Source organism: Hippopotamus amphibius, chromosome 1 (genome assembly GCF_030028045.1).
Source record: "Hippopotamus amphibius kiboko isolate mHipAmp2 chromosome 1, mHipAmp2.hap2, whole genome shotgun sequence".
Classification (NCBI taxonomy): domain Eukaryota; kingdom Metazoa; phylum Chordata; class Mammalia; order Artiodactyla; family Hippopotamidae; genus Hippopotamus; species Hippopotamus amphibius.
In genome coordinates, this window is record NC_080186.1 from 32,997,016 (window position 1) to 33,011,729 (window position 14,714).

The 14,714-nt window shown below is 36.4% G+C and overlaps 1 protein-coding gene across 11 annotated transcripts in view; it reads right to left on the reverse strand.

Annotated features, from left to right (window-relative positions):
- Window positions 1-14,714, reverse strand: part of SCMH1 (Scm polycomb group protein homolog 1) — a 191,779-nt gene that overhangs the window by 88,903 nt on the left and 88,162 nt on the right. For 10 of the 11 annotated variants that reach the window (XM_057707185.1, XM_057707191.1, XM_057707195.1 and 7 more), the window contains 2 exons: window positions 6,003-6,091; window positions 1,264-1,507 (listed from right to left, as the gene is read on the reverse strand). In XM_057707185.1, the coding sequence (XP_057563168.1) occupies window positions 1,264-1,507; window positions 6,003-6,091 (333 nt within the window). Of the gene's footprint in view, window positions 1-1,263; window positions 1,508-6,002; window positions 6,092-12,524; window positions 12,571-14,714 lie in introns of all 11 variants that reach the window. The other variant, XM_057707198.1, reaches the window with a different exon arrangement.

Below are 14,714 nucleotides of genomic sequence, written 5' to 3' on the forward strand. Positions count from 1 at the left end.
TTTTTTGATTTAAATGCTTATTGACTATCTCATCCCTCTAGAATGGAAGTGCCATGAGGGCACTTGGTGAATGTTTTTCATCTTTGTAACTGCTATATCCTCAGCTTGTCTCACAATTAGGTGCTACATAAATATTGGGCTAACTGAACGAATGAATTTGACAGAGGTTTAGAAAAGAAACTCACAGACAATAGGAAGGTTAACTTTGCATTCCCTCAGATTCAGCAGTATTTTTAGACTTAAGGGGATGAGATTTCTATCATTTCTTTTCTTTATTAAGAGCTACCTTAGCCTCTCTCCTAGATGATCTCCAACATCATGATCATCAGAAATAGCACTGACTGGTCAACTGCCCTGGGGTACTACTCGAGCACTTACATATCCTCTCCCATTAGTAGTGGTTATTTTAATTACAATAGTATTATAATGATAATATAACATATTATATTATATAGTAATTATAATAAATATATAATAACTATAATAATAGCAGCAGTAATACAATAAAAACATTTGTTTAGCATTTGGTATTTGCCAGATATTATGTAAGCATTTTACCCATGTAATCTCATTTATTCTTCACAGTAACTTTATGAAGTAGGTATTCTTTTTTTTTTTAAATTTTATTTATTTATTATTTTTGGGGGGGTACACCAAGTTCAATCATCTGTTTTTATACATATATCCCCGTATTCCCTCCCTTCCTTGACTCCCCCCCGCCCTCGAGTGAAGTAGGTATTCTTTTACAGACGAGGAACTTTGAGGTTTAGAAAGGTGAACTAACTGACCAAAGCCACACAGCTGGCAAAAGGCAGAGTTGGACCTCAAACCTAAGTTTATTTTACTTTAAAGGTCATGCTTTTTCCATAATATTACAATGCTTGTTAAGCATTTTTATATAATACTATGTTACTCCAGCTCATCTACAAAGCTGGGATATGCACCTCAAGAAAGATACCACTCAAACTCTGAAACAGACTAGGAATAAGAGTAACAGAGATGAGAAGCTAGTTGCCTGAGAATAAACCAAGATATTTAGAGTAAGGAATTTTTACTTTATGCCAAACTCCATGTCTGGCTCCATGTGGCATTTAAATCCTTACTGTTTCTGATCACTTTTGAACAGACATTGGTTTTTACCCAAGCTGCTGGCCCTTGCCTCCTCTTGCCTACGAGTGAGTTTTATTGGTGAAGGTATGCTGACCATGAGAGATCTAGGTAGGCTCCATTACCAACTTGGGTCCCGACTTTAAGAGTCTTTACCTTTAGTGCCAGGTGGCTGCAGGTTGTCTCCAGTCAAGGAACACCAGCCCACGGGGAAGATGTCCCGGGAGTCGAAGCGGCACCAGTAGTCAAAGGCCCCTCGCCACCCATCAAATGTGACAAGCACCTCTGAGCCCCGCACTTCCCCAATAGTGGCTGGGCAAATGAAATGAGGGTTCTTCCTGTCCACAGCTTCCAGCTTCATTCCCATTTTGAAGAAGTTGTGAGAAGGCGATGGTGGTTCCTAGATGAGAGACAGAAATACAGAGTTAGATGCAAAGAGAGAGGCTATGTATGCCAAAAGACTGTTATTTCATTTGCATGATTAAAAAGTGACTGCTATATAAGATTTATAATGGACCTTTAGTCTTTTACATGAATTTCAAAGTATACCAAAGTATTGCTTTGTCAATCCTGATATTTTAACATCTTTGCTTCAGATCTTTTTTTTGTTCCAAGAAATAAAAGGTAACAGATAAGGTTGAATCCTCCTTTGTGCCCTTCCCCATGCATGTTTTTATACTTTATATGTACATACCATCTGCATACTTTTAAATTTTATATAAATAGTATTATACTGAAATTACCATTCTACAACTTGCTTTTTTTTGTTCATTATGTTTTTGAAACATATCCATGTGGATAAACTTAGCTCCAGTTTAACTGCTAATAGTACTCCATTATATGTATATGTCATAATTTATTCATTCTCTTTTGACAGACATTTAAGGTTGCTTTGAATTGTTTACTATTTCAAAAGAGTTTTAATGGCCATTCTTGCACCTGTTCCTCTGTTCACATGTGGGGAGCATTTCTTCAGGGTATATACCTAGGAGCAGAATTGTTGGGTTATAGGATAGGTATACACATCTTCCACATTATCAAATATTGTTAAATTGCCCTCCAAAGCAGCTATAACATTGTATAGTCTCTCTAGCTGTGTAGCTAGTTCTTGGGTGCTGATTTGCAAGGTTGCAAATAAAGTTTCCAAAAAAGTATTGTATACTCTACTCTGTTTCCCTTGGTCTTACTTCTGATCCTGTACCACTAACACAGTCTTATTAAATGGTATCTGGCAGAAAAAGTTCCCCTACTGTGATATTCTTCAATATTGTTTTGGCTATTCTTTCTCCTTGATCTTTCATATGAATTTTAGGATCAGCTTTTCAAGTTCCACAGAAAAACCCTATTCATATTTTGACTGGAATCCCAGTGAACTTAAAATTTGGGAAGAAATAACCTTTGTATGTATGATATTGAGCCTTTATATCCATGAACTTGATAGTATCTTCTATCTGTTAAGTATTCTTTAACGTAGATTTCTTCTTCAGTATGAGTTTAAAAATTCCTCTATAAATGTCTCATGCATTTTGCTAACATTTTTCTAGCCATATTTTCATTCTATTGCTATCTTAAAGAGTATCTTTTATTTTCAGTATATTTTATTTTCAAACCACTTGTTGCTGTTAAATAGGAATGCAACTGATTTTTAAAAATTGATCAACATTTAATACTGATTAGCTTATGCTGACTGATATATCTTTTTTCTTGTCTGCTTGATTTATCTATTACTGAGAGATGTGTATTAAAATGTTCCCTAATGATTGTGGATTTTCCAATTTTTCCATGTAATTCTGTCAAATTTTGCTTTATCTATTTTGGGGTTATGTTTTTTAGGAGCATGCATATTTATAACTTTTATCTTCTTAGTGAACTATATTTTTTTTATCATTAGATAGTAACTTCTTTAATGCTTTTTAGTATCAAAGTCTTCTTTGTCTAATTTCAGTATAGTAAACACCAGCTTTATTTTGATAAAGGTTTGCCTGGTATATGTTTTATATCCTTTTACTTTCAATACCTTTGTGCTGTATTTCAGCAGTGTCTCTTGTAAACAGCATGTAGCTAGATTTTAAAACAATCTAGTCTATGTCTGGCTAAACTAATGAGTTTAAACTAATTTTCTGTGATAACTGATGTATTTAAATTTATTACAATTATTATATGGCCTACATTTCTATTTAACTTGATTTTTCAAGTTGTACCTTTAACTTCTTTTTTCTAACAATCAACTGAATTTTCTTCCCTTTTTCCCTCTCCATTGATTCAGATGTTAACCATTCTATATTTAGTCTTTTGGTGGATCCCCTTCAGATCATAACTGTATAGTTGACACAAAGCCTAAAACTCATCTTTAATTAAACAATACAAGAACCTCAGAATATTTAAACTACTCCTGAGTTAATTTAGTTTCAAATTGTTATACTGCCAATTGATCACTTCTGTTACTATAACTGGTTCATACAGTTATAGGCAATGACTGATTAGTTTTACTTACATGTTAACCAATCTTTCCTCAGCACTACCTTTTGCATCCCATTCTTACTTTATTTGAACCTTTCTAGGTTCAATTATCTTCTTCCTAAAATATACTCTTCAACTGTTCTTTCAGCAGATATATTAGTATCTACTTGTATTAGTTCATTGACTATGTCTTGATTTTACATTCATTCTGAAATAATAGTATAATTAGGCATAAAATTCTAGGTGGACAACTATTTTTTCTGAGTTCTCTGAAGATATTATTCTATTATCTTTTGGCTTGTATTGCTGCTGTCAAGAAATGTGCTGTCAGCTTAACGGTAATCACTTTGAAGTTTCAGTCCATATGGACGCTGAAGCCACAGATACGGAGGGCTGACTACCATGCCATTGTGCATAAGGGAGGTGAATGTGTGCAGATTTTTGTATTCAGGAGGTCCTGGAACAGTTCCCCACAGACAATGAGGATGACTGTATTCTGTGTGATTACTTGCACAGATGTTTTCTTTTGACTTTAGTTATACCATGATGCTTTAAGGTGTATATTTGTCTTTATTACACATTCTGGAAAATCCCGTCATTATCTTTTCAAATATTGACTTTTTAAACTTTTTTCTGGAGGTCATGTTCTGCATATATTGGACCTTCTAATATTATTCTCTTTGTCTTCTTCTCTTTAATATTTTCCATCTCGTTATCTCTCTGTATTGCACTCTGGGGAAATTCCTTACACATCTTTCAATTAATTCTTCTCTATCTAGGTCTAAGTTGCTTATACACCTAGCTAAGATTTTAAATTTTAATGGTTAAGCTTCATTTCTAGGTATTCAATTTGTTTTCTTTTTTCAACTTTCTCTTTTAAAAAAATAGAGGTTTGTACTTTTCTCATTTTTAAATTCCTTCTTTTCATTCTTTACTCATTTTCAAATACTTAATTTATAATCTCTATCTGATATTTCTATTATCTGAAAGTCCTTGAGGCTAGTCTTACTGAAGTTTCATGATGCAGGATTTGTTTTGTGAGTTTTGAGGGCTCTATAATTATGAACTGAACTGAACTCATCTCCAGTGGTACTTCACTTTTGGGACTTCTATGACATCTGGGTTGGAAACAACTAAATCCTCTAGAGAGGTTTTGGGTTTGTTTCTGCCAGGCACTCAGAAATATCCCCATACAATTTTGGAGTTCTGAGACAACACAGGCACTATATCTGAACCCTGGACTTCCATGCGAAAAGACTGCTTTATCAGAAGAGATGATTCAATTCCCACCCCTACCCACGGCCCAAGCAGAGACTCTTCCTCATCAATGCAATAGTCTTTTCACTAAGGATAAACATTTGAGGGATCCAATCTGGTTTTTATGTGGCAGTCCCAGGGACATTTTTCTGCCTTGCATGGGTCCAAGGCCTCAACTTCTATTGTACTGTGGTTGTTAACAGCCAAGGTCCTTGGAAACTAAGACTGGCCAAGCCCCTTACGGCACCTGCAAATTCAGTACTCCTAACACTCTGGTTTTCCTTCTTCATTTTGGCCTTGGAGAGTTTTCTTACTTCCTAGTAAGGTCAGCAAAGCATTTAAAAGAATACTTGTTGCCCCCCCCCTCCCCCACCACCACCACTTTGAGGTATTCTGCAAGGGAAGGGTTTCAAGTTTCCCAGTATAGCGTATCCTGGGAACCATGGTGCTCTCAGGGTTTAGACTTAAATGGCAGCACAGGCAACCCTAATTCAGTCCCCTTTCATAGTAACTTTAATCTCATTAAAGATCAAGTAAGAGAAGACTGATTGTCTCATCCCTCAAGAAACCAGGAAGAATGAATACAGGTTTTGGATCCCTGTTTCACCACTTACTAGTCCTGTGATCTTGGGCAAGTTCCTTATTCAAAAGCATTTGTTTCCTTAACTGCTAAATTGAAAGAATAATTCTTGCTTTATAAAGTTTACTGTGGGTATTAAATGAGATAGTGTATATAAACTCCAAATACACTGTAGGCACTCAAAAAGTACTCTCCTTTCTTTCTCTCTGTTTAGAATATGGACCTTAAGGAACTCCATGATCTATAATTAGAATAGCTCCTTTAGATTTATATTTTATATGTTTTACTAATAAAAAAATGTTTACCTTTTTGACAACCCTGTGAGGTAGACAGAATCCCACTTTACAGATGAGGTCAAAACTTACTATTGGCAGAGCTAGGACTCAAAACCCAGAAATTCTAACATACAGTCTAATATTTCTCTGGGGATAACTGCTGCTTCATAAGGTACTTAAAAAATCCTTCTGCTGAACTAGTTTCTGAGAAGGCATCCTCAGGCCATAAATATAATGTAGACATCAGAGGCTCAGTAATTTAAAGAATGTAAGCATTTGACCTTAAGCAATTTGGAGCTGGTGATAGCTGAGGGACACCATACCTTGTGGAAAATCCTGATGGGAGCCATCTCTGCTCCATTTAGCGTCTTCAAAAGGAACATGGGCCAAGAGGAAGCATTCAGCCGAAATCCTGCAGTAAACATAATGGGCAACAGATAAAAAATATGTCTCCAAGGGAATTGCTCTATCAAGTTTTCTCTTTGGAATCCAGCTACTCCTGCCACAACCTATGCTGTGATAGTTATAGAATCACAGACTGTTAGGGAAGGACTTAAAGGTTAAGTAGAAGAAATGCCTCATTAGACAGATGAGGAAATGAGGCAAGTAAGAGGGAATGTAACTTGCCCAAGGTAATGTTGCAAAGTAAGTACTGGAGTAAAGTCCCCAACCAAGTTTCCTGATGGCAAGACAAGTATTACACAATGTATACCACAATGCCTAAAAAGCTTCCTTGAAAAATCCAAAATAGATGTGTGACAGGAATAACAAATATTTACAAATGATCTAGACAGCAGAGTATGAAAAAGGGATATAATAATCTCTAAAGAAGAAACCAGATATGTCTGACAAATCCAATATACAAGTAAATCTTTTTGGTTTATCTCAATATAAAAACACTCTCACTTTTGCTCTCACTTTCTCTCGCTCTCTCTCACACACATACACACATGCACAGAGTACAAAACACTTTTTGATATTCATTTTTACTTAAACTACAAAGGATCAGACATTGATGAAGATGGAAGGGACCATCTTATCCCAAAAAACTCATTTTCCAAAACAGTAAAAAGAAGCCTAGGGAGGTTAATTGTCCATTGTCATTCCATAATAAGTCAGTAAGAGCATACCATTTAATTAATAAATTGTAAAAATAAGATCATGATCATAGTTAAGTCTTCCAATTAAAGCTCCAAGTGTTTTCCTTCAATTTGGCTTCAACCCTCTATCCTGAGATACCAAAATCTTTTTGATAGTCTCCCAATCTATCTCAGCTTTCCCATTCTTGACAAAGAACATATAGGCTGAACCAAAGCTGCAGAGCTGGAAATAGCAACAACAGTATCTGATATTACTAAGTACTTCACTGTGTGGCAGATAGTGTGCCAGGCACTTTCTACTGACTATCTAATTTAATCCTCAAGACAACAAAGTGAGGTAGACATTATCTTCATTTTATAGATGAGAAAAGAGGTATAAAACTGCTTAAGATTTCAGTGTGAGCAAATGACAAAGAGAGGACTTAAACCCAGGCAAGCTGACTGTTGAGACCACACTCTTTAACTACTAAGCTAAATTATCAATGTGCATGTGAAATGAAAAAGGAAGAATCAGCTTTTGGGATTAAGTATTAATTAAGAACGATAATTAAATTAAAGGGGAGGATGTGAGAAGAGAGAAGAAAATGGAAATGAGAAAAGAGGTACCACCCCACATGATTTAAACTTTTAGTCTCAAAGCTGGCCAGGCTAAGTGAGGTTTCCCAAGGTCAAGAGACTTCTTGCGATAACTCATGCATTATCAACAATGGAGATAGCAATTCACACATTCCTATCAAACTGCTACCACTTCCTTCTTTGCTTGCCTAGATTTTTTTCCTTCTGCAACACAACAACAACAAAAACCTACTTTTATGTGATTTGGTGGGGATGTCTACTCTGGGCTCTACCTACCTGGCCATGGAATGCAAAATTTAAGAGCATCAGATTTAAGCATTTACGAGCATCAGATTCCCCTAGACCAAAAGTGTGTATGTATGTCCCAAGTTGGGACAACTGTTTTCTGATATGACATGCATGTTGGAGAGAGCTTTTCTTTCTCTGAGATCATGGTTATAAGAATGTTTGTAGATTTGGCTCTGATAAGTGGAGAACATAACTGAGAATAAAGCCAATGTAGAGCAGGAGATGGAGACACACAAGAGTGTTTAAAACCTTGTGTCTAGACACACTTAACACTAGGTCTTAGACTCTCGGTTATACGAATCACTAATTCCTGCCTCCTCCTATATCCCTCCTCTAACCTGGTCTGGGTTGGGGTTTTACACTCCAAAAGAGTCTTGACTACTGCTCTTCCTTTGACCATGGTAAAAACAAACAAACAAGCCAACAAACAAACAACAAACTTCTCCAGAAATTCAGCTCTGGTTTGTATGTGGGGAAAACAACTCTCTTTAGGTCGGGGAAGGGCTGAAGCATGCCAAGCCTTGAGCAGATTTGCCATGGATGACTCACTACACCTAGGGATAAGGCAAAGCAAGGCACAGATGTTCTAGAGAAATGCTATACTTTCGTAAATGAGAAAATTCAGGTTCATGCCCTCAGTTCCCAAGAACTACAGTGCCTCATCATGCAATTCCCAATTCAATTTTTTAGAAGTGGGTAACTGAGAGGCTTCTATCTCATCTGGTACTTGAGCTAAAAGAAAGAAAGAATGAAACAAACAAAAAACCTCTCAGGTCTGGAAACCCTTATAATATTATAACAGCTAATATGTATTGAATACTTATCATGTATTAAATACCTTACAGGCACTTCCTCATAGGATATTTCAAATAATACCATGAGGTGTGCACTATCATTATCCCTAGTTTGCAGATGAAGAAAGAGAAACTCAAGAGAAGTAGCTCGTCCAAGGCAGTAAGTGGTGGAAACAGGTTCTACTGCATGACGGTCTTACTCCAGACCTCATGGTTCTTAACTATGTTTCACTACCTCCTAGCAAGCTTCTTTAAGAGTAGAAGGGCAAAGCAGAAATGCTGCCAATCCAAGGAATTACTGAGTACCTTATTTCCCAACTCCTAAGGTGACCCCCTCCAAATTCAGATGTGTTCATAATCTGTCTTGGGGAGTCACAGATAGAACTGAAACACTGAAAGGGATTTCAGAGGCCATATAGTACAGAGGTTTTATGTTGTAGATGACAAAACTGAAGTTCAGAGAGGCTAAGAAACCTGTTCATGATCACATAAGTTGTTCCTATAGTAAGGCTGGAGCCCTAGGACTTTCCATTTGATTCTTTCAGTATACTTATGCTGCCTCCCAAAGAAAACATTTCTTATGTTCGTATTATGTGTCAGCCTCCATGTGCTAAGTACTTTTAAGTGGGTTATCTCATTTAACCACTTCTACAATTCTATGAATTTGATATGAGAAAAGCAGTACTGGTTTTGGAGCCAGGCTGCCTAGATTCTAATCTAGCTCTGCTACTTAACTGGTGTGTGACATTTGGTGTGTGACAAAGACCTCTCTCTGGCTTTCGTTTCCTCAACAATAAAGTGGGATAAGAATAGTAACTAATTCAATGGGTTGTTCTAAGGATTAAAATAGGTTAATACATGCGAAGCACTTAAAACGATGCCTGGTATATAATAAGTGTTAGGTAAATGCTGGCTTTTATTTTATTATAGATGAGAAGACTGGGTTTAGAGAAATTAAATATCTTAGGTTGCTAAGCTAGTAAGCAGCAGAGGCAGGATTTAAACTAAACCCCTCTGTCTCCAGAGCCTTCATTACTAATCAGCACATTAATGTCTTTAAATTTTTAATTACTCAGTTCTACTATGTTGTCTCTCTTGGTAAAAAGAGTTAGAGCCGTAAATTTGTGCAAAATGAAAGAGAAGAATAAAAACAATCATTTGCAGGTCTCCTCAAATTAAACAATGGTTTGCAGGGTAAAGGCCATGTGGGTAAGAAATCCTAGCCTCTAAAGTGGGAGTACCTCAGTGTCTGGCCACTGGTTCTCTCTTCTTCTTGGTCCCCACTCTTTGCCCATCAATGATGACTGCCAATTTATATCTCTAACTCAAACCTCTGTCCTGAGTTTCATGCTCATATTTTCAACTGCCTTATTCTAAAACTCTACTTGGATGCAAAGAGATCTCAACATGAGTAAGTCTAAAACAGAACTCATGATTTTACTACGCCCTTTCTTCCAGTCATCTCACCTCAGTTAATGGAACCACTTATTTAAACCCAGGTGTTGAGACCAAAAAGCCTAGAAGGCACTCTTGGTTCCTCCCTTTCTATGGTCTCTCAAATATAATTAATCAGCAAGTGATGATGGTTCTTACATCTAATATACACTAAACCGAACCATTCCTCACCATTGTTATTTCTCCTCTACTAACACTCTAATCTCAGCCACAAACTTTGCCGACTATTACAACAACCTTCTAACCATTCTCTCTACTTCTACTTTTGCCTCCCTACTGTTTATTCTCCACACAGCAACCAGAATGATATGGTTATGTTTTTAAAAATATAAAACAGATCATAGCACTCATGCTTACATCGTACAACAAAAAATAAACTCTTTATGTATTTAACAAAACTTACATGATCCAGAACTTGCTTACTTTTCATAATTCACCTCCTGTCACTTCCCTGCCCTTCATGCACTGGTCTTTCTGTTTTCCAAGCACACCAAGTTGTGTCCCTCTGCCTCAAACACCCTTCACTTTTCTCAAATCTTAAGCAGTTCTTTGCTGAAATAACACCTTCTCAGAGAGGCATTCCTAGACTACCCCAACTAAAATAGCCTCCTAGATGCTATGCTGCTCCTTTCTTATTATCCTTAGCTTTTATCACTGCCTAAATTTTCTTTCTTTTTTCCATGTAATGTGTATGGCTTTTCCAACCAGAATATAAGCTTCATGAGAGTTTTACTGAACAAAGGAAAAATCTCCACTTATTAAATGGGTGCCAGGAATTGATAAATGTTTTATCATGTTATTCCATTTAATCCTCACAAAAACCATGTATGGCAGAGTTTATTAGTGATCTGGCAGGTGAGGCAACTGAAATTCAAAGTTAAAAGTCAAGGTAAAACAACTTACCATTGGCCACACAATTAAACTAGTAAGTGGCTCCGCTAATATTGTAAACCCAGCTATGCTGCAAGTGTTCTGTGCTTATGTAAGATTTCTTTTAAAAATATTTATAAACAACCAGTTACAAAGAACTTTCAGATGCTCCTAAGACACTGGGACTACTGAATAAGTTAGGGTTCATCTATTTAAACTAACAGTGATCTGAGCAAGCTCTGGACTTCAATGAAGATCAGCAGGTCTAGAATCTAATCACAGTTCACGCCCTCTGGTGGTAGGCAACAGAACAGCACTCATACCAGGAAGCACAAATACAGGCTCTGCTCCCTACCCCATCATTGTCCTATACAGTAATTTCAAGCTTTATGAAGTTATTAAACTCTATGGCTGTCAAGATGATTCCTAAATCATTCTCTCCTCCCAGAGGAGCTTTACATACATGTACACATACAAATACATGTATAGAAACATGCCACTAATTCGCTGTACAACCTTGAACAACTCACTTCCCTTTCCCTGTTTCTGTATTTGTCAGATGAAGACACTGAGCTAAAGCAGTGCTTCTGAACTGAGGTTGGGTGGGCTATCTAAATTTTAACCCAAGAGTGAGAGAAATGAGAAGTGGAAGAGAGGTGCTGAACAAACTGTCTTCCCTGAGGAAGAAGCGAATATTCAGCTAGGTTGTATTTGGGAAGGACTGTTACAATTCCTTTTGATTCCGCCAGGATGCTGTCACCACTTCAATGCTCCACTCTCATATACACATTTAAACGCAAGTTAATTCAGATTTATTTAATTGGGGGTGGGGGTTGTGACTAGTCTTGAGATAGGTGTAGGTATAGATGGGTCTGGCATTACTCAATGTCAGGTGCCTTGCTGCACAGAAGAGAGTTTGGTGAATATTTTTAAAATTACCTTTGTAAAACAAATATTTAAGATACCATAGTTAAAGTCACTTCTCTCTAAAATTTTATCCCCCCCACCCCCAATTTCTATAAACAGAGTTCAAATTTCCATAACCATAAATGAGCTATGCATCTTTTAAAATTCCCTTTTTCATTGACAGGCCCTGGAGAGTATTTAGCATATGAGAAGACTGATTAGTGCCAAGAACCTAAGAGGGTTCCTTTCAAGTCAATGTCCCACATAGACACCAGAGCGCATGACTGAGCAGGCAGTTTGTACTGGGATCCTGACACATGTGACTAGAGGCCTCACCAGAGGCCAGCTCTGCTCTAGACTAGGAACTCTCAAACTTGGACACTGAGAACCCCTGGGGAGCATTAAAGAATACATCATCTCCCTCCCAGAAACTCAGATTTAACTGACCTGAGGTGAGGCCTAGGCACTGAAATTTTTGAGAGCTCCCTAGGTGATTTTCACTGGCCTCCGTGTTTGAGAATCAGTGATCAGGACAGATCTGTTTGGAAGAAATAACCTCAGCCTAAGTATAGACTGGATCAGTAAAATAAGGGGATGTGAGGAAAAGGCTGACATCACCTGAGAATCATTCTACCTTTTCACCTTTTTTATCTGGAGTACTCTGTAAAGGAGTAACCAATGTTCCTATGTGAACAGAACATACACACATACACACACACACACACACACACAAGCCACACAAGATTTTAATGGAGAAGAATGCTCTTTTGCTAGAGCAATACTTCCCAAATATAGACCAACTGTGTTAGAGTCTCGGGACAGTCATTTTACCATGCAGAATCCCAAGCCCCATTACCTAGAGATTCTGATTCAGCAACTCTGGGGAGAGGTCCAGAGGAGGCCTGGGGAACATGAACACACACATATATATATGTATAATTATATACATAATTTATTTAAAACTTTTTATTTTGAAAAATTTTAAACCTAGAGAAAAGTAGCAAAAACAGTACAAGAACAAACTATGTACCCTTCAGCTAGATTCAGCAACTAATAACACTTTACCACAGTTGCTTTCCATCTATCTACACACACTTTTTCCTCTGAACTACGTGAAAGTTAAGAGACATCATACTTCACCTCTATATACATCAAGAAATCTGTCCTCAGAACAAGGACATTCTCCTTTAAAACTGCAATATTATCATATCCAATCAATTTAATTAAAAATATTCTCAACTGTCCCCAAATCTTTATAGCTGTTTAATTTTTAAAATATACCATGGATTACATATTGCATTTGGTTGTCAAGTTTCTTTAGTCTCCTTTAATCTAGAATAGTCCAGTTGCCTTTTGTTTTTCATGAAATTGCTACGTTTGAAGTCTGGGCTGTTTTATAGAATGTCCCACAATTTGGATTTTTTCTGATTGTTTCCTTATGACTACAATCATGCTAAACAGTCTTGACAAAAATACTACACAAGTGATGTTGAGTTCTCATTTCATTGCTTCAAGAGGCACATAATGTCAGTTTGTCTAATTATTGATGATACTAAATTTGATCACTTGTTAAGGAATGACTGACAGATTTCTTCATTATAATTTCCATTTGTAATTGATAGATAATCAGTGGGGAGAAACTTTGAGACTACGTGAATATCCTATTCTCCAATAAGCTTTTTTTTTTTAGCATTCATTGATTATCCTGACCTGAATCCATTGAAATGGTGGTTACCAAAATGATAATTTTCTACCATTCTTTATATTTATCAGCTGATATTCTGCAAAAAAGAGCTTTCTCTGCAACTTTAATTTTTTTTTCCTTGTGTATCACTAGGGACCCATCATGCTATTACTATTGTTCTTTTATTTTTATTATTCTTTTTGATGGTCATATTTTTCCAATTTTGGCTAGTCAGAGTCCCTTTAAACTGGCTCCTGTATCCTTTTGATATGTACCCATCATTCTTTGAGACTTCTTTGCTTTCTGGTGTGAAAAGATGTTCCAGATTCACCTTACATTTTCTCTGCTGCTCAGTCTTGGAATCAGCCATTGCTCCAAGGAGCCATGATTCCTTTCAGTGGAGAATGGGGTTTAGAAATCAAATCAAGGTGCTCCCATTGCTACTGAGGAGTCTTTGTTTCCAGGTCTTTTCAATAGACAGAGCTTGGAATATATACACATATACATGTATTAGCTTAGAATATACACATATACATACATAAACATATGGATATATTCTAAGTGAATAAGTATATTAACATATATTTATATATTTTAATACATACTAATATATACTTATATACCTATTTTAAGTTGAGTTCATAACGTACCTCCAAATTCTATACTGCAAGGGTTCTTCCTCATCTTTTCCCATTCCACATTTGTATCTTATTTACTCACTTGCTCTATCTTCAATACATGCAAAATAGTTTCAGATTATTATGGTGAAACCACTAACATTATTAAGAAAAAGTCAGAATTTCTTTGCAGTTCCATTTTCCTTTGAAATATGTCCCATTGAGGGTATACTGTGAAGGTTGTTTGAATTCTTTTTTCAGTGTGGTTATGGTATCCATTTGATACAGAGTTCAGTTTGTTTCTGTTTATAGTCAATTTTAGGATTTGCCTTGTTCATTTTTTTGGGGTTTAATTTTATGTATTAAGTAAAACATTTACATAATTCAAAAGTCAAAAGAATATAAAAGGGTATTCTCAGAGAAGTCTCACTCTAATTTCTATACTTTCCACCCTATTCCCCAAAACTCCCAATAGGTGACCTTTTCATTATTTTCCAGTTTTAACAGTCCTGTGTTTCTTTTTATAAAACTAAGTATACAAAATATATATAAGTTCATGTACATTATATATATGTGCATGTGTGTATACAGGTATATTTCCCCTTCTCTTTCTCAAAAGTAAATGGCATTAAGTACATTCACATCAATGGGTAACCATTACCACCATCCATCTCCAGAGCCTTTTCATCTTCCCCAAATGAAACTCTACCCATTAAATGGTAACTCCCCATTCCTCTCTCCCCTC